This window comes from Oncorhynchus mykiss, chromosome 24 (genome assembly GCF_013265735.2).
Source record: "Oncorhynchus mykiss isolate Arlee chromosome 24, USDA_OmykA_1.1, whole genome shotgun sequence".
Classification (NCBI taxonomy): Eukaryota; Metazoa; Chordata; class Actinopteri; order Salmoniformes; family Salmonidae; genus Oncorhynchus; species Oncorhynchus mykiss.
The window spans coordinates 31,147,142-31,173,481 of record NC_048588.1 but is presented as its reverse complement, the minus strand read 5'-3'; the positions used below and the strand labels follow the sequence as shown (position 1 = coordinate 31,173,481).

Here is a 26,340-nt window from a genome sequence, read left to right as displayed (position 1 = left end):
ATGTAGGGCTATAATGTATGGATACAATCTTTGGCTATAATGTATGGATCCAATGTAAGGATATAATGGATGCAATGCATGGATATAATATATGGCTGTAATGCAGGGATAAAATATATGGATACAATGTATGGCTATAATGTAGGGCTTTAATGTATGGATACAATGTATGGATATAATGTAAGGATATAATGTATGGCAATAATGCATGGCTGTTATAATGTATGGGTACAATGTATGCCTATTATGTATGAATACATTGTATGGCTATGCTGTATTGGTATATTGCATGGTTAGAATGTATGTCTGTAATGTATGGATAAAATGTTTTGCTATAATGTATGGATACAATACATGGGTATAATGTATGGCTATAATGTATGGGTATAACGTATGGCTATAATATAGGGCAATAATGTATGGCTATAATGTATGGCTGTATAGATAATACATCAGGTAGTCTAGACCTTGAGTAGCCTACTAGTGAATAATAATAATCCACTAAGGCCCTCAAATTGAAATCTGGACCTGGAAGCCATCCACTGGGCACACTCTGGTTGAATCAATGCTGTTTCCACGTCATTTCAATGAAATTATGTTGAATCAATCTGGAAGAGACGTTGAAATTACATCTGTGCCCAGTGGGCAATTCCCCTGCCTCCCCCCTCCCATTCTTCAGAAAACCAGCAGGCTCTGGACCTCGTAGGGTAAGAGTTGAATTCCCCTGCACTAAGGAATAGAGAGAGCCTTCCAGGACAACTCAGACATTGTATACATCTATCTAGTCCACAAGATGACACTGTTTCACAACCATTTCCAACCGCCAACACACAGTAACGTCCTACTGTCACCTCTACACCTGAGATCACTAGGCACGAAGGAAGAAGATAACCTCTACCTATGTATCATACCATTACATATTATCATCATACCATTATCATACCGTCTGTATCTCCTTTGTCTCACTCTGTGCTACAAATATTTACATGGTGCTACAGTAGATATACCCTACAGACCAACATGTTGTTATAGTAGATATATCCTACAGACCAACATGTTGTTATAGTAGATATATCCTACAGATCAACAAGTTGTTATAGTAGATATATCCTACAGACCGAGATGTTGTTATAGTAGATATATCCTACAGACCAACATGTTGTAATAGTAGATATAGCCTACAGACCAACATGTTGTTATGGTAGATATATCCTATAGATCAACATGTTGTTATAGTAGATATATCCTACCTACACTACCTTAGTACACTACTGTACCCCAGTACACTACCTTTGACCACTCTCAGAGTATGTAGGGGGAATTAGGGAGTCCCTGCCAGTGTTCTCACCTTGTACTCCTGGACCACCCCATTCTGCTCCTCTTCTGGAGGCGGTTGCCAGGAGACCACAATGGCGGTCCCATTGTCCCCGCTCTCTGAGACGGTAACCCCACGAGGGGCTGCACTGGGAGCTGGGGACAGACAGATGGACACAATAACACGTTAATGTAATACACCATCAACAGTAACACACACTGCCTGCTCTCTCCTCACTTCTACTGCTCTCATAAATGGATCCTATCCAGAAGAGAACAGAAATAACAGAGTCACGGACTGTCTCTATTCACTAGGTGTCTGTACTAAAATGACTGTTTTTCTTTGTTCAGAGAAAGTATTTGGGGAAATAAAAGAAAATCACAGTTTTTTCAAACAAGGAGAACGATGATTGCAATGTTTACGCTTGGAGGAGGTGTGTGTTGATTCTACACTGATGAGCATAACTAAAGTGATTTAATCATGACAACATACAGCATAACACTCTTAATCTCGTTCTGATTCACTGTAATGAAATCACGCATATCTGGGAGTGAGGGCATCGTGTTTGAACTCTGAAAACAATTAGCAACAGAATTAGCCACAAAAGCAACAGGGAGAAATGAAAACACACACCCACACACACATTTTGGCAAACTATCTTTATTTCAGTCAGCTCCTCTCTTATTCATTCCACATGACTATCATGATGCTTCACTCTGGGATGCACCCAAACCCCGGAAGATTTCCACAATCAAACAATCACAACCTATCAACAAAGATATTTGTTAGATATTACTTGGTAGATGTTACTGCACTGCCGGAGGTAGAAGCACAAACATTTTCGCTACACTCGCAATAACTGCGTGTCTGCTAATCACGTGTATGTGACCAATACAATTTGATTTGATTTGATTAGCACAGCACTGATTTGAACGTAGCATTTGGGTTCATCCACCTCTGGGTATCACAGGACGTTTTCAAACAGTACAACATCTGGCCCTAACACGCAGAAAACACCACAGGACATAATATGATCCTTTAATCGCAACGTCTGCTGGGAACAGCTGTTGTTCTCACACACATGCAGTCGCAAAGGTCACAGACAAACTCGGGACAAAGGACAGGTTGTTTGGTTTGGGAGAGTTTGTTGTTAAGTTACAAGTGGTTGCCTGTTTGCCACTGGTTCTGTATAGGTCCAGTGAGAGAGTGGTTCTGTATAGGTCCAGTGAGAGAGTGGTTCTGTATAGGTCGAGTGAGAGAGTGGTCCTGTATAGGTCCAGTGAGAGACTGTTCCTGTATAGGTCCAGTGAGAGAGTGGTTCTGTATAGGTCCAGTGAGAGAGTGGTTCTGTATAGGTCCATTGAGAGAGTGGTCCTGTATAGGTCCAGTGAGAGAGTGGTTCTGTATAGGTCCAGTGAGAGAGTGGTCCTGTATAGGTCCAGTGAGAGAGTGGTCCAGTATAGGTCCAGTGAGAGAGTGGTTCTGTATAGGTCCAGTGAGAGAGTGGTTCTGTATAGGTCCAGTGAGAGAGTGGTTCTGTATAGGTCGAGTGAGAGAGTGGTCCTGTATAGGTCCAGTGAGAGACTGTTCCTGTATAGGTCCAGTGAGAGAGTGGTTCTGTATAGGTCCAGTGAGAGAGTGGTTCTGTATAGGTCCATTGAGAGAGTGGTCCTGTATAGGTCCAGTGAGAGAGTGGTTCTGTATAGGTCCAGTGAGAGAGTGGTCCTGTATAGGTCCAGTGAGAGAGTGGTCCAGTATAGGTCCAGTGAGAGAGTGGTTCTGTATAGGTCCAGTGAGAGAGTGGTCCTGTATAGGTCCAGTGAGAGAGTGGTCCTGTATAGGTCCAGTGAGAGAGTGGTCCTGTATAGGTCCAGTGAGAGACTGTTCCTGTATAGGTCCAGTGAGAGAGTGGTTCTGTATAGGTCCAGTGAGAGAGTGGTCCTGTATAGGTCCAGTGAGAGAGTGGTTCTGTATAGGTCCAGTGACAGAGTGGTCCTGTATAGGTCCAGTGAGAGAGTGGTCCTGTATATGTCCAGTTACAGAGTGGTCCTGTATAGGTCCAGTGAGAGAGTGGTCCTGTATAGGTCCAGTGAGAGAGTGGTCCTGTATAGGTCCAGTGAGAGAGTGGTTCTGTATAGGTCCAGTGAGAGAGTGGTCCTGTATAGGTCCAGTGAGAGAGTGGTCCTGTATAGGTCCAGTGAGAGAGTGGTTCTGTATAGGTCCAGTGAGAGAGTGGTTCTGTATAGGTCCAGTGAGAGAGTGGTCCTGTATAGGTCCAGTGAGAGAGTGGTCCTGTATAGGTCCAGTGAGAGGGTGGTCCTGTATAGGTCCAGTGAGAGAGTGGTCTTGTATAGGTCCAGTGACAGAGTGGTCCTGTATAGGTCCAGTGAGAGAGTGGTCCTGTATATGTCCAGTGACAGAGTGGTCCTGTATAGGTCCAGTAAGAGAGTGGTCCTGTATAGGTCCAGTGAGAGAGTGGTCCTGTATAGGTCCAGTGAGAGAGTGGTTCTGTATAGGTCCAGTGAGAGAGTGGTCCTGTATAGGTCCAGTGAGAGACTGTTCGTGTATAGGTCCAGAGACAGAGTGGTTCTGTATAGGTCCAGTGAGAGAGTGGTTCTGTATAGGTCCAGTGAGAGAGTGGTCCTGTATAGGTCCAGTGAGAGAGTGGTCCTGTATAGGTCCAGTGACAGAGTGGTTCTGTATAGGTCCAGTGAGAGAGTGGTCCTGTATAGGTCCAGTGAGAGAGTGGTCCTGTATAGGTCCAGTGAGAGAGTGGTTCTGTATAGGTCCAGTGACAGAGTGGTCTTGTATAGGTCCAGTGAGAGAGTGGTCCTGTATATGTCCAGTGACAGAGTGGTCCTGTATAGGTCCAGTAAGAGAGTGGTCCTGTATAGGTCCAGTGAGAGAGTGGTTCTGTATAGGTCCAGTGAGAGAGTGGTCCTGTATAGGTCCAGTGAGAGAGTGGTTCTGTATAGGTCCAGTGAGAGAGTGGTCCTGTATAGGTCCAGTGAGAGAGTGGTTTTGTATAGGTCCAGTGAGAGAGTGGTCCTGTATAGGTCCAGTGAGAGACTGTTCCTGTATAGGTCCAGAGACAGAGTGGTTCTGTATAGGTCCAGTGAGAGAGTGGTTCTGTATAGGTCCAGTGAGAGAGTGGTCCTGTATAGGTCCAGTGAGAGAGTGGTTCTGTATAGGTCCAGTGAGAGAGTGGTCCTGTATAGGTCCAGTGAGAGAGTGGTCCTGTATAGGTCCAGTGAGAGAGTGGTTCTGTATAGGTCCAGTGAGAGAGTGGACCTGTATAGGTCCAGTGAGAGAGTGGTCCTGTATAGGTCCAGTGAGAGAGTGGTCCTGTATAGGTCCAGTGACAGAGTGGTCCTGTATAGGTCCAGTGAGAGAGTGGTCCTGTATATGTCCAGTGACAGAGTGGTCCTGTATAGGTCCAGTGATAGAGTGGTTCTGTATAGGTCCAGTGAGAGAGTGGTCCTGTATAGGTCCAGTGAGAGACTGTTCCTGTATAGGTCCAGAGAGAGAGTGGTTCTGTATAGGTCCAGCGAGAGACTGTTCCTGTATAGGTCCAGTGAGAGAGTGGTTCTGTATAGGTCCAGTGACAGAGTGGTCCTGTATAGGTCCAGTGAGAGAGTGGTCCTGTATATGTCCAGTGACAGAGTGGTCCTGTATAGGTCCAGTGAGAGAGTGGTCCTGTATATGTCCAGTGAGAGAGTGGTTCTGTATAGGTTCAGTGAGAGAGTGGTCCTGTATAGGTCCAGTGAGAGAGTGGTCCTGTATAGGTTCAGTGAGAGAGTGGTCCTGTATAGGTCCAGTGACAGAGTGGTTCTGTATAGGTCCAGTAAGAGAGTGGTCCTGTATAGGTCCAGTGAGAGAGTGGTCCTGTATAGGTCCAGTGAGAGAGTGGTTCTGTATAGGTCCAGTGAGAGAGTGGTCTGGTGGTGAACTGCTAGGAAACCCAGGTGCTATTGAGTCCTACCACTAATCACATGGACAGGCAATCCTTCACAAGCTGCTCTCCAAAGACAAACACATACACACACACACACACACACACACACACACACACACACACACACACACACACACACAAACACACACACACACACACAGACAGACAGACAGACAGACAGACAGACAGACATGTCCACCCACCTTCCTCCAGAGTCTTGGCTATCTTGACCTCACTGTCTGTTCCCTGGAACTCGTTGAAGAAGGGGCGAACTTTGAACTCGTAGGTGACTCCCTTCCTGAGCTGGGGTACCACAGTACTGTCCTCCCCTGGGGTTCTCACCTCAAACACAGTCCAGTCACTCCTCTGATGCCCCTCTGGAGAGGTTCGGTACATCACCTTATAACCCTGGATGTACTGAGACTGCTGCTCCACCTAGTGGCCAGGGGAGAAGACAACACACACACACATATACACACACAGACACAGGTCAGCTTGACTCTATTTAGGTGCTCTGAGTTACTCTACAGTGGAAAGTCTCTCTTCATCATTCTGGAACTCATTATCAATAGACAGTTCATTTGTTGCTTTAGGCCAGTTTAACTAACGTGGCTGTCCCTGGCTGGCTGGCTGGCTGGCTGGCTGGCTGGATGGCTGGCTGGCTGGCTAGTGGAGACCTGAGTGCTAACTCATCAAATGGCCCATCCACCCATCTATCCCTCCATCCCTCCGTCTGTGTGTGGCCAGTGGAGCGGATCCGTTTGGAGCGTCAGCGATGTGTGGAACCCGCAATGCACCATGAGATCATAGCCCAGAGGTTCCTGAGAGTCTGGTCCTGGTTAGAGGGGGCTAGAAAAGGGCGCCCAGAACAGCCCGGCCAGTCTCCTCCTGACTTACTGAGAACTGTAGTCTAGAATCAGGGGGACAGTGCAGCCTCTCATACTAACTGACATACACACATCAGGGGACAGGACAGGCTGAAGGTACAGAGAGAGACTTGATGACAAACATCATATTGTATATTGGTAAAGGTGAATATTGATTTAGAAATGTTCTGGACAGTCAGTCACAGTCAGTCACAGTCACAGGCAGTTAGTCATTTAAAGTCAGTTACAGTCAGTTATAGTCAGTCACAGTCAGTCACAGTCAGTCACAGTCACAGTCAGTTAGCCATTTAAAGTCAGTCGCAGTCAGTCACAGTCAGTCACAGTCAGTTATAGCAAGTTATAGCCAGTTATAGTCAGTCACAGTCACTTATAGTCAGTCACAGTCAGTCACAGTCAGTCATAGTCAGTCACAGTCAGTTATAGTCAGTCACAGTCAGGCACAGTCAGTCATAGTCAGTTACAGTCAGTCATAGTCAGTCACAGTCAGTCACAGTCAGTCATAGTCAGTCACAGTCAGTCACAGTCAGTCACAGGCAGTTATAGTCAGTCACAGTCAGTCATAGTCAGTTACAGTCAGTCACAGTCAGTTACAGTCAGTTACAGTTAGTCATAGTCAGTCACAGTCAGTCACAGTCAGTTAAAGTCAGTTATAGTCAGTCACAGTCACTTATAGTCAGTTATAGTCAGTCACAGTCAGTCACAGTCAGTTAAAGTCAGTCATAGTAAGTCACAGTCAGTCACAGTCAGGCACAGTCAGTTACAGTCAGTTACAGTCAGTCATAGTCAGTCATAGTCAGTTATAGTCAGTTATAGTCAGTCACAGTCAGTTACAGTCAGTTACAGTCAGTTATAGTCACGCACAGTCAGTTATAGTCAGTCACAGTCAGTTACAGTCAGTTACAGTCAGTTATAGTCAGTTATAGTCCCGCACAGTCAGTTATAGTCAGTCACAGTCAGTCACAGTCAGTCACAGTCAGTCACAGTCAGTCACAGTCAGTCACAGTCAGTCACAGTCAGTTATAGTCAGTCACAGTCAGTTATAGTCAGTTACAGTCAGTTATAGTCATTCACAGTCAGTTATAGTCAGTCACAGTCAGTTATCGTCATTCACAGTCAGTTATAGTCAGTCACAGTCAGTTAAAGTCAGTCACAGTCAGTTAAAGTCAGTTATAGTCATTCACAGTCAGTTATAGTCAGTCACAGTCAGTTATAGTCAGTTATAGCCAGTTACAGTCAGTTACATTCAGTTAAAGTCAGTTAAAGTCCGTTATAGTCAGTCACAGTCAGTTACAGTCAGTTACAGTCAGTTAAAGTCAGTTAAAGTCAGTTATTGCTGATGACCTGTTAGCGAACTTGACATCATCAATTCATTTGCTTCTATTGAATTTATGAATTTTACAAAACAACCTATCGGTGTGAACTAGAGGATACTGTACTGTAATGTACTGTACAGTAATGTACTCGAGTGTACTGTACTATACTGTAGTGTACTGTAATGTACTGTAATGTACTCTAGTGTACTGTACTATACTGTAGTGTGCTGTACTGTAGTGTACTGTAATGTACTGTACTATACTGTAATGTACTCCACTGTAGTGCACCATACGGTACTGTAATGTACTCTAGTGTACTGTACTATACTGTAGTGTACTGTACTATACTGTAGTGCACTGTAATGTACTGTACTGTAATGTACTCTAGTGTACTGTACTATGCTGTAGTGTACTGTAATGTACTGTAATGTACTCTAGTGTACTGTACTATACTGTAGTGTACTGTAATTACTGTAATGTACTCTAGTGTACTGTACTATACTGTAGTGTACTGTACTGTACTGTACCATAGTTTACTGTACTATAGTGTACTGTACTCTAGTGCACTGTAATTTAGTGTAGTGTACTGTACTCTAGCGTATTTTACTGTACTGTACTCCAGTGCACTGTACTGTACTGTAGTGTACTCTAGTGCACTGTAGTGTACTCTAGTGTAGTGTAGTGTATTTTCATCCCTGTGTAAGGCAGGCAGAACTGGCTTATAAACTTTTAGATATTTATTTTTTATCCCTCCTATAAAATGTGCTGTCAGCTCAGGTGGTCTTCATTAGGCTCAGAAATGTGCAAGCTTTAAGCAGAAACACATAGGAACAACATACAAGCCAGAAACTGCCATGAGATTGGATTTAACCCCCAAAAAACGATCAAACCAGGGCCATGTAAAGAGTGCATGTAAATACAATGTAAAGTTGTTAGTGACTAATGGTGGAAAACCTAGTTGGTAACTGGCACCAGGCTGTAAGACAGGGTAACTGGGCATCAGGCCGTCAGACAGGGTAACTGGGCATCAGGCCGTCAGACAGTGTAACTGGGTACCAGGCCGTCAGACAGGGTAACTGGGAATCAGGCCGTCAGACAGGGTAACTGGGCATCAGACATGATAACTGGGAGACGGCTGTCAGACATGGAGACGGGCTGTCAGACATGGTAACTGGGAGACGGGCTGTCAGACATGGTAACTGGGAGAAGGGCTGTCAGACATGGTAACTGGGAGACGGCTGTCAGACATGGTAACTGGGAGAAGTGCTGTCAGACATGGTAACTGGGAGACGGCTGTCAGACATGGTAACTGGGAGACGGCTGTCAGACATGGTAACTGGGAGACGGCTGTCAGACATGGTAACTAGGAGACGCCCGTTTATAGAATACAGTATGTCTGATGCAACTAGTGAGGTGTACAGTTATACTGTTCTTTTCTGATCTAGAATAGATAGAGATGGAGCCAGTGTTTAATAAGATATCCACTATCTTACAGCAGAGACTTCCTAATATCTCTTCTAGCTGCCCTTTAACCTCTCCAGCTCCTTTATTCTCGTCTTTTCTCCTTCTCCTCCACCTCTCCTACCACATCTACAACCTCCCCCCTCTCCTACCACATCTACAACATACACCCCTCTCCTACCACATCTACAACCTCCCCCCCTCTCCTAACACATCAACAACCTCCCCCCTCTCCTACCACATCTACAACCTCCCCCCCTCTCCTACCACATCTAAAACCCCCCCTCTCCTACCACACCTACAACTTCCCCCTTCTCCTACCACTACAACCTCCACCCTCTCCTACCACATCTACACCCCCCCATTCTACCACATCTACAACCCCCCCTCCTACCACATCTACAACCTCCCCCCTCTCCTACCACATCTGCAACCTCGCCCCCTCTCCTACCACATCTGCAACCCCCCCCTCTCCTACCACATCTGCAACCTCCCCCCTCTCCTACCACATCTGCAACATCCCCCCTCTCCTACCACATCTGCACCCCCCCCCTCTCCTACCACATCTGCAACCTCCCCCCTCTCCTACCACATCTGCAACATCCCCCCTCTCCTACCACATATTCAACCTCCCCCTCTCCTACCACATCTACAACCCCCCCTGTTACCACATCTACAACCTTCCCCCTCCTACCAAATCTACAACCTACCCCCTCTCCTACCACATCTGCAACCCCCCCCCCTCTCCTACCACATATTCAACCTCCCCCTCTCCAACCACATCTACAACCCCCCCTCCTAACAAATCTACAACCTCCCCCCCTCCTACCAAATCTACAACCTCCCCCCTCTCCTACCACATCTGCAACCTCCCCCCCACTCCTACCACATCTGCAACATCCCCCGTCTCCTACCACATGTTCAACCTCCCCCCTCCTACCAAATCTACAACCCCCCCTCTCCACCACATCTACAACCCCCCCCTCCTTCAAAATCTACAACCTCCCCCTCTCTCCAACCACATCTACAACCTCCCCCCCTCTCCTACCAAATCTACAACCCCCCCTCTCCTACCACATCTACAGCCTCCCCCTCTCTCCTACCACATCTACAACCTCCCCCCCTCTCCTACCAAATCTACACCCCCCCCTCTCCTACCACATCTACAACCCCCCCCTCTCCTACCACATCTACAACCCCCCCTCCTACCAAATCTACAACCTCCCCCCCTTCTACCAAATCTACAACCTCCCCCCTCTCCTACTACATATGCAACCTCCCCCCCTCTCCTACCAAATCTACAACCTCCCCCCCTCTCCTACCACATATTCAACCTCCCCCTCTCCTACCAAATCTACAACCCCCTCTCTCCTACCACATCTACAACCTCCCCCCTCTCCTACCACATCTACAACCCTCCCCTCCTACCAAATCTGCAACCTCCCCTCCTCTCCTACCACATATTCAACCTCCCCCTCTCCTACCAAATCTACAACCCCCTCTCTCCTACCACATCTATAACCTCCCCCTCTCTCCTACCACATCTACAACCTCCACCCCTCTCCTACCACATCTACAACCCTCCCCTCCTACCAAATCTACAACCTCCCCTCCCCTCCTACCACATCTACAACCTCGCCCCTCTCCTACCACATCTGCAACCTCGCCCCCTCTCCTACCACATCTGCAACCTCCCCCCCTCCTCTACCACATCTGCAACCTTCTCCCCTCTCCTACCACATCTGCAACATCCCCCCTCTCCTACCACATATTCAAACTCCCCCTCTCCTACCAAATCTACACCCCCCCCCCTCTCCTACCACATCTACAGCCTCCCCCTCTCTCTTACCACATCTACAACCCCCCCTCTCCTACCACATCTACAACCCCCCCTCCTACCAAATCTACAACTTCCCCCCCTTCTACCAAATCTACAACCTCCCCCCTCTCCTACTACATCTGCAACCTCCCCCCCTCTCCTACCACATCTGCAACCTCCCCCCCTCTCCTACCACATATTCAACCTCCCCCTCTCCTACCAAATCTATAACCCCCTCTCTCCTACCACATCTATAACCTCCCCCTCTCTCCTACCACATCTACAACCTCCCCCCCTCTCCTACCACATCTACAACCCTCCCCTCCTACCAAATCTACAACCTCCCCCCCTCTCCTACCACATCTACAACCTCCCCCCTCTCCTACCACATCTACATCTCCCCATTCTACCACATCTACAACCCCCCCTCCTACCACATCTACAATCCCCCCCTCCTACCACATCTACAACCCCCCCTCCTACCACTTCTACAACCGCCCCCCCTCTCCTACCACATCTACAACACCCCCCCTCCTACCACATCTACAACCCCCCCTTCCTACCACACCTAAACCCCCCCCCCCTCCTACCACAGCTACAACCCCCTCCCCCCTCTCCTACCACATCTACAACACCCCCCTCCTACCAAATCTACAACCCCCCCTCTCCTACCACATCTAAACCCCCCCCCTCCTACCACAGCTACAACCCCCCCCCTCTCCTACCACATCTACAACACCCCCCCTCCTACCAAATCTACAACCCCCCCCCCTCTCCTACCACATCTACAACCCCCCCCTCCTACCACATCTAAACCCCCTCCCCCCCCCCCCCCCCTCCTACCACAGCTACAACCCCCCACCCCCCCCCCACCCACCCACCACATCTACAACCTACTTCATCCTGAGAGCACTAGTTGGCCGCCTCTTCCTTCTCACTTGTATTAATTTAACAGCAGTCAGGTGTTTTCAAACTGGGAGGGCACAGGCTTGCTAGCTGCGCTGCTGGGCGGCTTATGCAGTGGACTGTGTGTTGTGGAGTGTTTTGAGTGGGCCGTGGTGGGTTGGTGTAGCTCTGACTGAAGACAGACAGAGAGACAGACAGAGAGACAGAGAGACAGACAGACAGACAGACAGGTAGACAGACAGACAGACAGGTAGACTGACAGGCAGACTGACAGGCAGACAGGACCTACAGCAGCAGTGCTGGCCAGTGTGACTGGCCCTGACCAGATGGACAGAGTTTTGACAGGGTTTCAGTCTGTTCTCTGTTTTCTGTCTCTGCAGTGCCGTGTCCGTCCTCTACAGGACGCTAGGACATTAGCACTGCTGAGTGGCCAAACAAATCGACTGTGAGCCCTGAGCGCTCCAGACCTTGCCACTCCACATGGTGACTTAGGAGCAAAAAAAAATCCTTGCTAAAACATACAAAATACACAATAGGTATCAAATGAATACATAAACCATATGCATACAGTACATGAAGCCCTGTTTTGAAGCAGAGATAACCACTCACCGTCCACTGCACTCTGACAGAGGAGGAGGAGAGGATGGTGGGGTTGTGAAGGTGGATGACCACCTCTCCTAGCTCCCTCTGGATCTGACGGTGGTCCACTCCCTGACTGGTGGGGGGGATATCTGCACACACACACACACACACACACACACACACACACACACAGTAAGAACAGCAGAGCTTTAGATAGGGACAAGGTCTAGACAGGGACAAGGTCTAGACAGGGACAAGGTCCAGACAGGGACAAGGTTCAGACAGGGACAAAGTCTAGACAGGACAAGGTCTAGACAGGGACAAGGTCCAGACAGGACAATGTCTAGACAGGCAAGGTCCAGACAGGGACAGAGTCTAGACAGGGATAAGGTCTAGACAGGGACAAGGTCTAGACAGGACAATGTCTAGACAGGGACAAGGTCCAGACAGGGATAAGGTCTAGACAGGGACAAGGTCTAGACAGGACAAGGTCTAGACAGGGGCTTAAAGAGGCCCATTTGAAGGCATTAAGAGAGAGCAGAGACCCACCTTGTGTTTTGACGGTGTCAGTGATGGGGCTGGGGTCACTCAGGCCGTAGGCGTTAGCAGCTCGGACCAGGAAGAGATAGACAGCACTGGCCTTCAGGCCCTTCAGTACATACGACTCAGTCTTCACATGTTCTGCCAGGGTCTGCCAGCTGCTGCCTGACGCATGACTAGGAGAGAAGACAGAACAGGATGTTACACATCAGGTTTAAAGTTCATACACACACTCAGACTGTAGGCATTGTAGATATGCAGTAGTAAATTAGTGGTCTAAGGGCACACACTTAATGTGTTGTGAAATCTGTTGTGAAAATGTATGTCATGTTTTTAATTGTATATAACTGCCTGGCAGGAACTAATGGAGATCTATAATACACCCCAGGAAGAGTAGCTGCTGCCTTGGCAGGAACTAATGGGGATCCATGATAAACCCCAGGAAGAGTAGCTGCTGCCTTGGCAAGAACTAATGGGGATCCATAATAAACCCCAGGAAGAGTAGCTGCTGCCTTGGCAGGAACTAATGGGGATCCATGATAAACCCCAGGAAGAGTAGCTGCTGCCTTGGCAAGAACTAATGGGGATCCATAATAAACCCCAGGAAGAGTAGCTGCTGCCTTGGCAGGAACTAATGGGGATCCATGATAAACCCCAGGAAGAGTAGCTGCTGCCTTGGCAAGAACTAATGGGGATCCATAATAAACCCCAGGAAGAGTAGCTGCTGCCTTGGCTGAAACTAATGGGGATCCTTAATAATTGCAAATACTCTGTGACATCAATTTATTTACTTTGGTCCTATCCTCTTACCTGAAGGCCTCTATGATGTAGGAGGTGGGCGTGGCTCCTGTGAGGTTGGGCTTCCAAGACAGGGTGACAGAGGTGCGGGTGACGTCAGTGACCTCAGGTTTGGAGGGGGCACTGGGGATCAAGTTGGGGTCAGTGGGTCTGGCCGGCAGCACTGGAACACCAAACTCTGAAAATGAGGAGAGAGGAGAGTATCATGAGATGTTTAAATCTAAATGAATACTTTATCAGTAATGCCTGACTATGGAAATGTCTCTCACGTGAAGGCATACTAAGCACATTCACAAACACACAGACTCGCGCACACCTTCACACGCACACTCCCTGTGGTGGTGCCAACACAACAACAAAAAATTACATTCTGAATGTGTTTAATTCAATGTCATTATGGAATGAAGCCACAGTGACAGTAGGCAGCAGCCCACTGGCTTACCTTGAACCTCCAGGTAGGCTTTCCACGAGGCCTCGCCACTGGGAGTGGAGGCGATGCATGTGTAGATGCCTGTGTCACCCATCTGTAAGACAGAATAAAAGAGGGCAGGAAATAGAGAGGGTCTAGATTAGTGATCGCTCTGGGTTCTATCTGGTCATGATCTGTCATCAGTGAAATAGGACTAAAATAGTGCTGCTGCTTCCCTCTCTGTCTCTGTCTCTGTCTCTGTCTCTGTCTCTGTCTCTGTCTCTGTCTCTGTCTCTCTCTCTCTCTCTCTCTCTCTCTCTCTCTCTCTCTCTCTCTCTCTCTCTCTCTCTCTCTCTCTCTCTCTCTCTCTCTCTCTCTCTCTCTCTCTCTCTCTCTCTCTCTCTCTCTCTCTCTCTCTCTCTCTCTCTCTCTCTCTCTCTCTCTCTCTCTCTCTCTCTCTCTCTCTCTCTCTCTCTCTCTCTCTCTCTCTCTCTCTCTCTCTCTCTCTCTCTCTCTCTCTCTCTCTCTCTCTCTCTCTCTCTCTCTCTCTCTCTCTCTCTCTCTCTCTCTCTCCTCATTGACATGCTGGTGTGGTCCCTAGCAGCCAGCCATCAGTGCCCTGTTATCTCACTATTACCTCTCCTTCTAGAAAGTGGAAAAGCAGCTGGGATGGCCAAGTGGCAGGATTGTACCAGTCAAATTGGAAAGATTTCCACAAGAGCACAGACTAATTGGAGACCTCCTCTCCTCTCCCCCTCCGTATCCCCCTCCCCTCATCTCCCCGTCCCCCCAGGGACAGGACTGCTTTACAGAACAGATGCGGTGACACTCTCTAGTGGTGTGTGAGAGAGGGAGTGTGGGTCTCAGTGTGTGAGCGAGGGAGTGTGTGTCTCAGTGTGTGAGAGAGGGAGTGTGTGTGTCCTGTAAAATGCCTCCAGGTAGGGTCCATCTTAAGTTCAACCTGACAGGTAAGACAGACCAAACTCCTTAAAAATACATTAAATCCTCATCACAAAACTAATAGCTATACTAATATCTTTCCTAATAGCTATACTAATAGCTATACTAAAAGCTAAACTAATAGCTATACTAATAGCATTACTATTAGCTATACTAATAGCTAAGCTAATAGCTATACTAATAGCTAAGCTAATAGCTATACTAATAGCTAAGCTAATAGCTAAACTAATACCTATATTAATAGCTAAACTAATAGCTAAGCTAATAACTATACTAATAGCTAAGCTAATAGCTAAACTAATAGCTAATGTAATAGCTATACTAATAGCTATACTAACTGCTATACTAATGTTAAATCAATGAGAAGAAAAAACCTCACACGTCAAAGACACTGTAAAACATAAATTACATGTTCATGTAAATTGTTTTAGGTAAGGTTTGGGTCGAAAACACATCACACTGTTTCCCATTCACCACAGCCCTGTCACCACACAAAGCACGCCTGCAGTCATCACAACACACACACAGACATCGCAACAGTCTGACGAGAACTCGGACCCCTTGACGCCTCCATCTGGAGAACGCGACGGCACCCCCCTCGTCTCTCCCTGAGAGTGTGTTCTGCTTCCCTCAACTCCCTGTCACACTCAGAGGGTTGAGTGACAGGACAAGAGTGTATGTGTGACTTCGAAGACTCCACTTCAAAATCCCTGACAGCTGATTGACAGCTCACTGAGGAGAGGAGAGGGCTGGCTGGGCGCTAGGAGGGAACTGATCACATGCTTTATTTACTGATCGAGCAGCGGGAGTTATTCAGCTGTGAAGTTGATTTGGGGGAATGCGTTATTAATGTCTCGGCTAATGGAAGAGCTTTAATTGGAAATGTAAACATGTGACGGAGGTCAATTTGGAAGTCTTCAAATAGTCAAACTGTCCTCCATATAGAAAGAGAATTCCATGAAATGATGTTTTTATTTCCATATATTAGGATAATGGGGCATATGGTTGGACAGCCAACTGCCTCAGTAAGGTATTCCATGTGAGCTGGTACACTACAGTAGACCTACATGTTGCTCTGTAGATCAGACAGTCCTGTAGTATAAAGGCTTCATACACAGTCCACCTGCAGTTTGATATATTTTCTCAGTACTAGTACTCTGAACCAGAGAGGTACATCAATACATTGTTTTATGTTGATGCTTTGAAAAGCTTGGAGAGAAAAGCTCCCATGTGTTTATACAGTGAAAATTAGAGTTTATTTGTGTGTGTGTGTGTGTGTATATATTTGAGTGTATTTAAATGTGTATGTGTGTGTCATTGTGTGTGTGTGCATATGTTAGAGTGTGTTTAAATGTGTGTGTGTGTGTGTGTGTGTATATGTTTGAGTGTGAGTGTGTATATGTTTGAGTGTATTTAAATGTGTATGTGTGTGTCATTGTGTGTGTGTGCATATGTTTGAGTGTGTTTAAATGTGTGTGTGTGTGTGTGTGTGTGTATATGTTTGAGTGTATTTAAATGTGTATGTGTGTGTCATTGTGTGTGTGTGCATATGTTTGAGTGTGTTTAAATGTGTGTGTGTGTGTGTGTATATGTTTGAGTGTGAGTGTGTATATGTTTGAGTGTGTTTAAATGTGTGTGTATATGTTTGAGTGTGTGTGTGTGTATATGTTTGAGTGTGTTTAAATGTGGGTGTGTGTGTGTAAATGTTTGACTGTGTTTAAATGTGTGTGCGTGTCAGTGTGTGTGTGTGTGTATATATGTTTGAGTGCCTTTAAATATGTGTGTGTGTGTGTGTGTGTCAGTGTGTGTGTGTGTGTGTGTGTATATGTTTGAGTGTGTTTAAATGTGTGTGTGTGTGTCAGTGTGTGTGTCTGTGTATGTTTGAGTGTCTTTAAATGTGTGTGTGTGTGTGCCAGTGTGTGTGTGTGTGTGTGTGTGTGTTACCTTGGCGTAGCGGATCTGCAGTGCGCCCGTGTCCAGCTGTTTGACCCGGGAGTCATGAGTGGACACCAACACACCGTCCTTCCTCCACAGGAGGGTGGGGGTGGGGTTACCCGTTGCTAGGCAACTCAGGACCACCGTCCCGTCCACAGACACTGTCTGATTGGTTGGACCCTGGCGGACAACTGGAGGTGGGCGATCCGACACAACTAGAGAGAGAGAAAGAGAGAGCAAGAGAGAGCGAGAGAGAGCGAGAGAGAGAGAGAGAGTGAGAGGGAGAGGGAGAGGGAGAGAGAGGAGAGAGAGAGAGACATGGAGACAGGGGGAGTTAGAGACTGTGTGAATAAGAGGGAGAGAATATAATTGAGATGTTTGGGATGAGTTTGACCGCAGAGTGAAGGAAAAGCAGCCAACAAGTGCTCAGCATATGTGAGAACTCCTTCAAGACTGTTGGAAAAGCATTCCAGGTGAAGCTGGTTGAGAGAATGCCACGAGTGTGCAAAGCTGTCACCAAGGCAAAGGGTGGCTACTTTTGAAGAATCTCAAATATTAAATATATTTTGATTTGTTTAACGCTTGGTTATTACATGATTCCGTGTCATTTCATAGTGTTGATGTCTTCACTGTTATTCTTCAATGTAGAAAATAGTAAACATAAAGAAAAACTGTTGAATGAGTAGGTGTGTCCAAACTTTTTGACTGGTTCTGTATAACGTTGAATATAGAAAGAGCAAAAGAACATAAAAATGAATAATATTGAGTGAAATTGAAGAAAAGAGAAGAAAAAGAAAGGTGTGCAGAGAAACACACAAAAGGCAGAGAAGAGAGAGAAAGTCACAAACACAAGGCAGCTGTGTGGTATTTGAAGAGAGTGAAGGTAGCGAAGGTAGATGGAGAGAGAGAGACAGAGACAATGAAATCCAATTTTCACAACTGGAAGTGATTTTCTAATCATTCAGCAGCAGGAGTTGACCTTAGCCAAACAAATGTGGTGTAATTAAAATAAAACAGGCTACGAAACAAGTCCTCTTCCTGCAGCTCCAGACTCCTGGCTGCCAGTGGAGACATGGACACCTACAACCCCCCCAGAACATGGGGGAAAAAACATTTAAATAACTAGCAGACAAAGTTCTTAACGTGGAGAATTTCCCTCCCTCCTCCTCATCCTCCTCCTCATCCTCCCCCTCATCCTTCTCTCTGGGCGTTCACCAGTCGACACACACAGATTTAATTAAATGTGCTTCATTAAATCTCCATTATGTAGATTACCACTGAAGCTGTTATCATTAATGATGTTAATACTGCTATTGATAACCAATTTTGCCAGCGCTGCTGATTTAGTCAGAAGCATGAGGTTGTTTAGTTCAACGACAGGCACTTAAATGAATAGCAAATCCATTATAAAATGGGATACACATACAGAGCGTAGGACACACGTACTCTTGTATATTTACACACACATGCAGTGTAGTATATTACATGGGAGACTGGCTCTTTGGTGCTGGTGCTGGTGCTGGTGTAATTACTAAAACATTGCCACTGTGACCTGTAATTACCAGATCTGCTCGGGGAGAAGAAGAGGCCTGCTCCTTTAATAACTGGTATTATCTCCTCCTTCTACCATCTAACAGGCCCTGCCAAACCACAGAGAGAGGGCGAGGGGGAGAGAGAGAGGGAGAGGGGGAGAGAGAGAGGGGGTGAGAGAGAGAGAGAGAGAGAGAGGGGGGAGAGAGAGAGAGAGGGGGGGGGGGAGAGAGAGGGGGGGAGAGGGGGGAGAGGGAGAGAGAGAGAGAGAGAGAGAGAGAGAGAGAGAGGGGGAGAGAGAGAGGGGGGAGAGGGAGAGAGAGAGAGAGAGGGGGGAGAGAGAGGGGGGAGAGAGAGGGGGGAGGGAGAGAGAGAGAGAGAGAGAGAGGGGAGAGAGAGGGGGGAGAGAGAGAGGGGGGAGAGGGAGAGAGAGAGAGAGAGAGAGAGGGGGGAGAGAGAGAGGGGGGGAGAGGGAGAGAGAGATGGGGGGGCGAGGGGGGGAGAGAGAGGGGGAGAGAGAGAGGGGGAGAGGGAGAGAGAGAGGGGGGGGCGAGGGGGAGAGAGAGAGAGGGGGGAGAGTGAGTGCAAAGGAGAGAGAGGGGGGAGAGAGAGAGGGGGAGAGGGAAAGGTGGGATGAGAGCGAGAGCAGGCCCAGCCACAAAGGTCAAGGGAGGAGGTGCTAAATAAAGAGGCCTGTCTGGAGAGAGAAGATTGAACCTAGGTGAGAGGTGTCTGGAGAGAGAAGATTGAACCTAGGCGAGAGGTGTCTGGTTAGAGTGGGTTGAATCTAGGTGAGAGGATTCTGGTTAGAGAGATTGAACCTAGGTGAGAGCTAAACAAAATTGTAGTAACCGGAGAGACTGAGTAAGTCGCTAAGTCACTCTGGGACTAGAGCCAAGGTCACTAGAGCCAAGGTCACTACACTACCAGGCTGGCTGCATTGACTGAGTGATTAGAGGTCTGAACCAGGTCTCACCACAAAGTCAGATCCCTCCACCAGCAGGCTAGTCTGTTAATGAGAGGAGACTCCCAGAGGAGGCACCAGCCAGCGTGAATGTTACACTGCCAGGAGCCCAGAGCCAAGAGGCAAGCCAGGCTCCTGGAGAAGACGACGGCACCACACAGTCTCCACCTCTGACAGGAGCACAGTCTGGCCAAAACTCTACAGACCTCAATACTTACATTAGACGCTTAAATATAGCACAAGTATATTATTATGTATTTATTCAAATCCCTACATGTCTATGTGCCATGGTGTGACAATCCCACCAATATGTCTCCAAGATCTAATTCTGGATTGGCGGAACCCCTCCTACTGAAGACTAGGCCATTAATTTTGTAACAATTATTTTCACAACTTGTCTCAAGAATACTCCATGATAATCAAAACCACATTTCTTTCACTGCAATTTTTTGTTCTCTGTGATTGGCTCTCTGGGCCGTCACTCACCGTCAGTGACCTCCAGCAGGGCCTTGGTGATGACAGAGCCAGCGATGTTGAGGGCCTGGCAGCTGTAGTAGCCCACGTCTGAGCGCTCTGCATCTGTGATAGTCAGGTCCCCCGTCTGGGAGACAGAGACGCGGCTAGAAGGCTGGGGGGGCTGGTAGGAGAAGAGCAGGTTCTAGAGGGTGGAGAGGAGTGAAGACAGGACAGATGAATACAGAGAAGAGAGCAGACACATATAGACATATATAGACATACATAGACATATATAGACATATATAGACATATATAGACATATATAGACATATATAGAGTTGGCGCCCCCCCTTGGGTTGTGCTGTGGAGGAGATCTTTGTGGGCTATACTCGGCCTTGTCTCAGGATGGTAAGTTGGTGGTTGAAGATATCCCTCTAGTGGTGTGGGGGCTGTGCTTTGGCAAAGTGGGTGGGGTTATATCCTTCCTGTTTGGGCCTGTCCGGGGGTATCATCAGATGGGGCCACAGTGTCTCCTGACCCCTCCTGTCTCAGCCTCCAGTATTTATGCTGCAGTAGTTTGTGTGTCGGGGGGCTAGGGTCAGTCTGTTATATCTGGAGTACTTCTCCTGTCTTATCCGGTGTCCTGTGTGAATTTAAGTATGCTCTCTCTAATTCTCTCTCTCTCTTCCTCTCTGAGGACCCGAGCCCTAGGACCATGCCTCGGGACTACCTGGCATGATGACTCCTTGCTGTCCCCAGTCCACCTGGCCGTGCTGCTGCTCCAGTTTCAACTGTTCTGCATGCGGCTATGGAACACTGACCTGTTCACCGGACATGCTACCTGCCCCAGACCTGCTGTTTTCAACTCTCTAGAGACAGCAGGAGTGGTAGAGATACTCTTAATGATCGGCTATGAAAAGCCAACTGACATTTACTCCTGAGGTGCTGACTTGCTGCACCCTCGACAACTACTGTGATTATTATTATTTGACCATGCTGGTCATTTATGAACATTTGAACATCTTGGCTATGTTCTGTTATAATGTCCACCCGGCACAACCAGACGAGGACTGGCCACCCCTCATAGCCTGGTTCCTCTCTAGGTTTCTTCCTAGGTTTTGGCCTTTCTAGGGAGTTTTTCCTAGCAACCGTGCTTCTACACCTGCATTGCTTGCTGTATGGGGTTTTAGGCTGGGTTTCTGTACAGCACTTTGAGATATCAGCTGATGTACGAAGGACTATGTAAATACATTTGATTTGATTTGATTAGCCAGAGAAGAGAGAAGACAGGTAGACAGAGAAGAGAGAAGACATATATAGACAGAGAAGAGAGAAGACAGGACAGATATTGACAGAGAAGAGAGAAGACAGGGCAGATAAAGAGAGAAGAGATAAGACAGGGCAGACATAGACAGAGAAGAGAGAAGACAGGGCAGATGTAGACAGAGAAGAGAGAAGACAGGGCAGATGTAGACAGAGAAGAGAGAAGACAGGGCAGATATCAAGAGAGAAAACAGGGCAGATATAGAAAGAGAAGAGAGATGACAGGGCAGATATAGACAGAGAAGAGAGATGACAGGGCAGATATAGACAGAGAAGAGAGAAGACAGGGCAGATATTGACAGAGAAGAGAGAAGACAGGGCAGATAAAGAGAGAAGAGAAGGCAGGGCAGATATAGACAGAGAAGAGAGAAGACAGGGCAGATGTAGACAGAGAAGAGAGATGACAGGGCAGATATAGACAGAGAAGAGAGAAGACAGGGCAGATGTAGACAGAGAAGAGAGATGACAGGGCAGATATAGACAGAGAGGAGAGAAGACAGGGCAGATAAAGAGAGAAGAGGGAAGACAGGGCAGATATAGACAGAGAAGAGAAAATAGAGAAGACAGGGTAGATATAGACAGAGAAGAGAGAAGACAGGGCAGATATAGACAGAGAAGAGAGAAGAAATGGCAGATAAAGAGAGAATACAGAAGACAGGACATATATAGACAGAAAAGAGAAAATAGAGAAGACAGGGAAGATATAGACAGAGAAGAGAGATGACAGGGCAGATATAGACAGAGAAGAGAGAAGACAGGGCAGATAGAGACAGAGAATAGAGAAGACAGGGCAGATATAGACAGAGAAGAGAAAATAGAGAAGACAGGGAAGATATAGACAGAGAAGAGAGATGACAGGGCAGATATAGACAGAGAAGAGAGAAGACATGGCAGATGTAGACAGAGAAGAGAGAAGACAGGGCAGATATAAAGAGAGAAGACAGGGCAGATAGACAGAGAAGAGAGAAGACAGGGCATGTATAGACAGAGAAGACAGGGCAGATATAGACAGATCAGATATAGACAGAGAAGAGAGAAGACAGGACAGATATAAAGAGAGAAGACAGGGCAGATATAGACAGATCAGATATAGACAGTAGGCTATGGAAGACCATAAGGGCAGTAGAATGGAATGGTCCAATTGGCGCATCAGTTTGAAGGTCAGTGATGTTCACTGATTTTATGGCTGGTTTTATAGGTGTAATCATAAAATGTCTATAAATCATACAGGACTATCATAAAAAAATAATGAAGACTATGATATGACTATGATTTACTACTTATTTGTATTTCATTTTTGTTCCATAAGCATTCCTCAACATGTGCTCATGTTGGGTTCCTGGTGTACTGTAGGTCCCCCAGACCCTCTCACCTGGCTGCCCTCTCTCTGCCAGAAGATAGCAGGTTGAGGGTTTCCTGTTGCCTCACACTGGAAGGTGACGGTCCTCCCCACCGCCACCACCTGGTTCCTGGGCCGCACCACAAACACAGGGGGCACTAGGGGACAGGCAGCGGGCTGTTAACTAACACACTGACACAGCATCGCATAATAACATCAGACAGTGATATTAGACATTACAGTTTCATTTGAATGGGAAAAAAATGAATTTTAATGTAACAGTTATGGTCTCTGTATTTAAATGAGCCTTGGATAAGGATTCAGGCGGTCTCTGTTTAGAGTAGACTTTGGGCGTTGCTGGTGTGTGGACAGAAGATTCTTCAAAACTGAAAGTCAGTCCATTCCATAATGCAGGCTGTGTAGTGTATATATTAACAGTTTAATGAATAGAGAAAACAGGAGTGTGAACCCCTGTGGGTGTCTGCATTAGCATGGGCAAGGACACAGACCAAAAACATTTACATGGAAATGGGGGATAAATGAGCCATCTGTCCAAGCTGACACCCTCCAATAGGAGCATCCAGGACCAGGCCCAGCCAGGATGCATATCCATGCATCTTAATGACAAACTGTTTCAGAGTGAAGCGCTATGTCACCGCCCAATGTCACACACAGAGCCCTGCAGTGACACCGGGCCTCACTGTGCTAATAGGCCTGTGTGGAGGGACACAGCCTGAATGCTGAGGGCCACCGGCTGGGCGATTTACACCTTCATCTCAGAGGACAGCGGGTGCGTACGCCTGGAGAATACAGTATTACTACGCCCCAGACATCTTAACGCTGATACGGGCCAGGTATCACATACATAAAAGCAATCTGCAGCCTGTCACTCCGCATACAGACACAATTTGTCCACAGGTAAGATGGGATATTTGGTAATGCATAAAGCAACACAACAAGGGGGGGGGGCGGGGGGGGGGGGGGGGTAGTATAACGAAATGATTTGGTTTTACCTTGGATTACTCAGACCATAGAGCAGATTGTTACCCATTAATGTCCTTTTGTCACTGTTGCCCGTGACAACTGAAACATGAGTGCTGATTGGTGGGAGGAGGGTGATGGGAAGAGGATGAAGGGGGTGGTGCTGTGACAGCTTCCTGTTTCTGTCATGGCGTCAGGGTGAATAGGTGACAGGTAACATTTCAACTTACCAGACACAACTAAAAGGAAACAGAAAGACAACAGAACAACACACAAGGCAAAAGATGAATAAATAAATCATAAACAACACCATGAAATACAATAACATGATTAGGAAGGAAGGCAACAATAGGATTTTCCATGGGTAAAAATAATCATGTCATTGTTACTGAATGAATATGAGACATGTGGGGCCAGTCCAGCGGGAACTGAAGCACATTGATGACTCATTACATATGTCCAAATAATGCAGAAAACCAATGAATAGCAACAACAAACACGTAGTACATCCATACACTTCCAACAGTATTCTCTGCATGACGTTGTTCCAAGACTCAGTGTTTACCCATGTTTCCTCAAGAGCACATATTAAAAGAAACATCAACAACTAAACAAATACATCATTTGAAGAAAAACAAAACAGAGGTTGAAAAGTGTTTATTCTCCAACCAGGTTGAAAGAAGATGAAGGTGAGCCTCTCCTCTCCTCTCCTCTCCTCTCCTCTCCTCTCCTCTCCTCTCCTCTCCTCTCCTCTCCTCTCCTCTCCTCTCCCTCTTGACTAATGAGGTTTTAGTCTCCTGAGGACCAGCCCCTCTCCAACCTCTAAGGGTACAGCCTTGCATATGGACCACCATGCCATAAAACCACAAGGTGAATGTTAACTGTCACTCTCTGGCCATAAATCTTCCCCAGCCAATCAGTCACCTTATCTAATCTGTCTGCCTCAACGGCTCCCAAAGAAACATAAACGCTGTCACTCAGAGTAATGACCCTCCCCTCACCCCTCCCCCCACGTATCACAGACTTTAAATGCAGATAAGGCTCACTTCAAAAGGGGTGTATCTGTGTGTCGTACCAAGAAGAAATCTCTCTCTCTCTCACACACGCACGCACCCACGCACAAACACACACACACACGCACAACTCCCCACACACACACCTCCCTACAGACACCTCCCCACACCAACCTCCCAACAGACACCTACCTACACCTACCTACCTACACCAACATCCCTACAGACCCATCCCCACAGACACCTCTCTACAGACACCTCTCTACAGACACCTCCCTACAGACACCTCCTTACAGACACCTCCCTACAGACACCTCCCTACAGACACCTCCCTACAGACACCTCCCTACAGACACCTCCTTACAGACACCTCTCTACAGACACCTCCCTACAGACATCTCCCTACAGACACCTCCCTACAAACACCTCTATACAGACACCTCCTTACAGACACCTCCCTACAGACATCTCCCTACAGACATCTCCCTACAAACACCTCTATACAGACACCTCCCTACACCTCCCTACACACACCTCCCTACACACACCTCCCTGACACCTCCCTACATACACACTTCCATTCATGTGTATTTAAGCCTTTAACGAGGTAACCCTACCTCTGACATGCTGCTGTGATCACAGTGGTGGACCTTGGAACCTGGGGAGAGGTCAGCTCTATACCTGTCTGGAACCTGGGGGGAGAGGTCAGCTCTAAACCTGTCTGGAACCTGGGGGGAGAGGTCAGCTGTCAACCTGTCTGTAACCTGGGGGGAGAGGTCAGCTCTAAATCTGTATGTAACCTGGGGGAGAGGTCAGCTCTAAACCTGCCTGGAACCTGGGGGGAGAGGTCAGCACTAAACCTGCCTGGAACCTGGGGGGAGAGGTCAGCTCTAAACCTGTCTGGAACCTGGGGGAGAGGTCAGCTCTAAACCTGTCTGGAACCTTGGGGGAGAGGTCAGCTCTAAACCTGTCTGGAACCTGGGTGGAGAGGTCAGCTCTAAACCTGCCTGGAACCTGGGGGGAGAGGTCAGCTCTAAACCTGTCTGGGTCAAAACTGTGTGGGGGCTAAAATGGCACGTAGAGCTGGGGCTGGAGTGTATGTGTGTTTGTGTCTGTGTCAGGCTCTATCTGTGATCTTATCAGAGGGAGTGGGGGGACCATGTAGCCCTCTGCCCACTGGGGGGTCTTCTGTGTGCCAGGGACCCTGTAGAGTGGTTCATAGGGACTGGAGCAAGGCTGCTGCCGTTCATAAGATCATATTAGCACTGGGAGAGAAAAGCATGCTAAGGCTTTAGTCTGGTTAATCGGAGCTCCCATTGTGTCTGCTAGCGTGTGTTATAAACTCAGCAACAACAAAAATATCCTCTCACTGTCCGCTGCGTTTATTTTCAGCAAACTTAACATGTGTAAATATTGGTATGAACATAACAAGATTCAACAACTGAGGCATAAACTGAACAAGTTCCACAGACATGTGACTAACAGAAATTGAATAATGTGTCCCTGAACAAAAGTAACAGTCAGTATCTGGTGTGGCCACCAGCTGCATTAAGTACTGCAGTGCATCTCCTCCTCATGGACTGCACCAGACTTGCCAGTTCTTGCTGTGAGATGTTACCCCACTCTTCCACCAAGGCACCTGCAAGTTCCCAGAAAATTATGGGGGGAATGGCTAAGTTTATATATGTGTGTGTGCGTGTATTTGTATGTGTTAGCGTGTATTTATATATATATATGTGTGTGTGTGTGTGTGTGTGTGTGTGTGTGTGTGTGTGTGTGTGTGTGTGTGTGTGTGTGTGTGTGTGTGTGTGTGCGTGTGTGTGCGCGTGTGTGTGTGTGTGTGTGTGTGTGTGT

General features: G+C 47.3%; 1 protein-coding gene across 5 annotated transcripts in view; it reads right to left on the bottom strand.

Annotated features, from left to right (window-relative positions):
- The window catches only part of LOC110503393 (roundabout homolog 1), a 528,269-nt gene that overhangs the window by 62,629 nt on the left and 439,300 nt on the right, over positions 1–26,340 (bottom strand). For 4 of the 5 annotated variants that reach the window (XM_036961725.1, XM_036961721.1, XM_036961722.1 and 1 more), the window contains 10 exons: positions 23,704–23,712; positions 22,526–22,650; positions 19,861–20,032; positions 16,890–17,095; positions 14,019–14,100; positions 13,589–13,754; positions 12,788–12,954; positions 12,266–12,387; positions 5,474–5,705; positions 1,349–1,470 (listed from right to left, as the gene is read on the bottom strand). In XM_036961725.1, coding sequence (XP_036817620.1) covers positions 1,349–1,470; positions 5,474–5,705; positions 12,266–12,387; positions 12,788–12,954; positions 13,589–13,754; positions 14,019–14,100; positions 16,890–17,095; positions 19,861–20,032; positions 22,526–22,650; positions 23,704–23,712 — 1,403 coding nt within the window. The remainder of the gene's footprint in view (positions 1–1,348; positions 1,471–5,473; positions 5,706–12,265; positions 12,388–12,787; positions 12,955–13,588; positions 13,755–14,018; positions 14,101–16,889; positions 17,096–19,860; positions 20,033–22,525; positions 22,651–23,703; positions 23,713–26,340) is intronic. The other variant, XM_036961723.1, reaches the window with a different exon arrangement.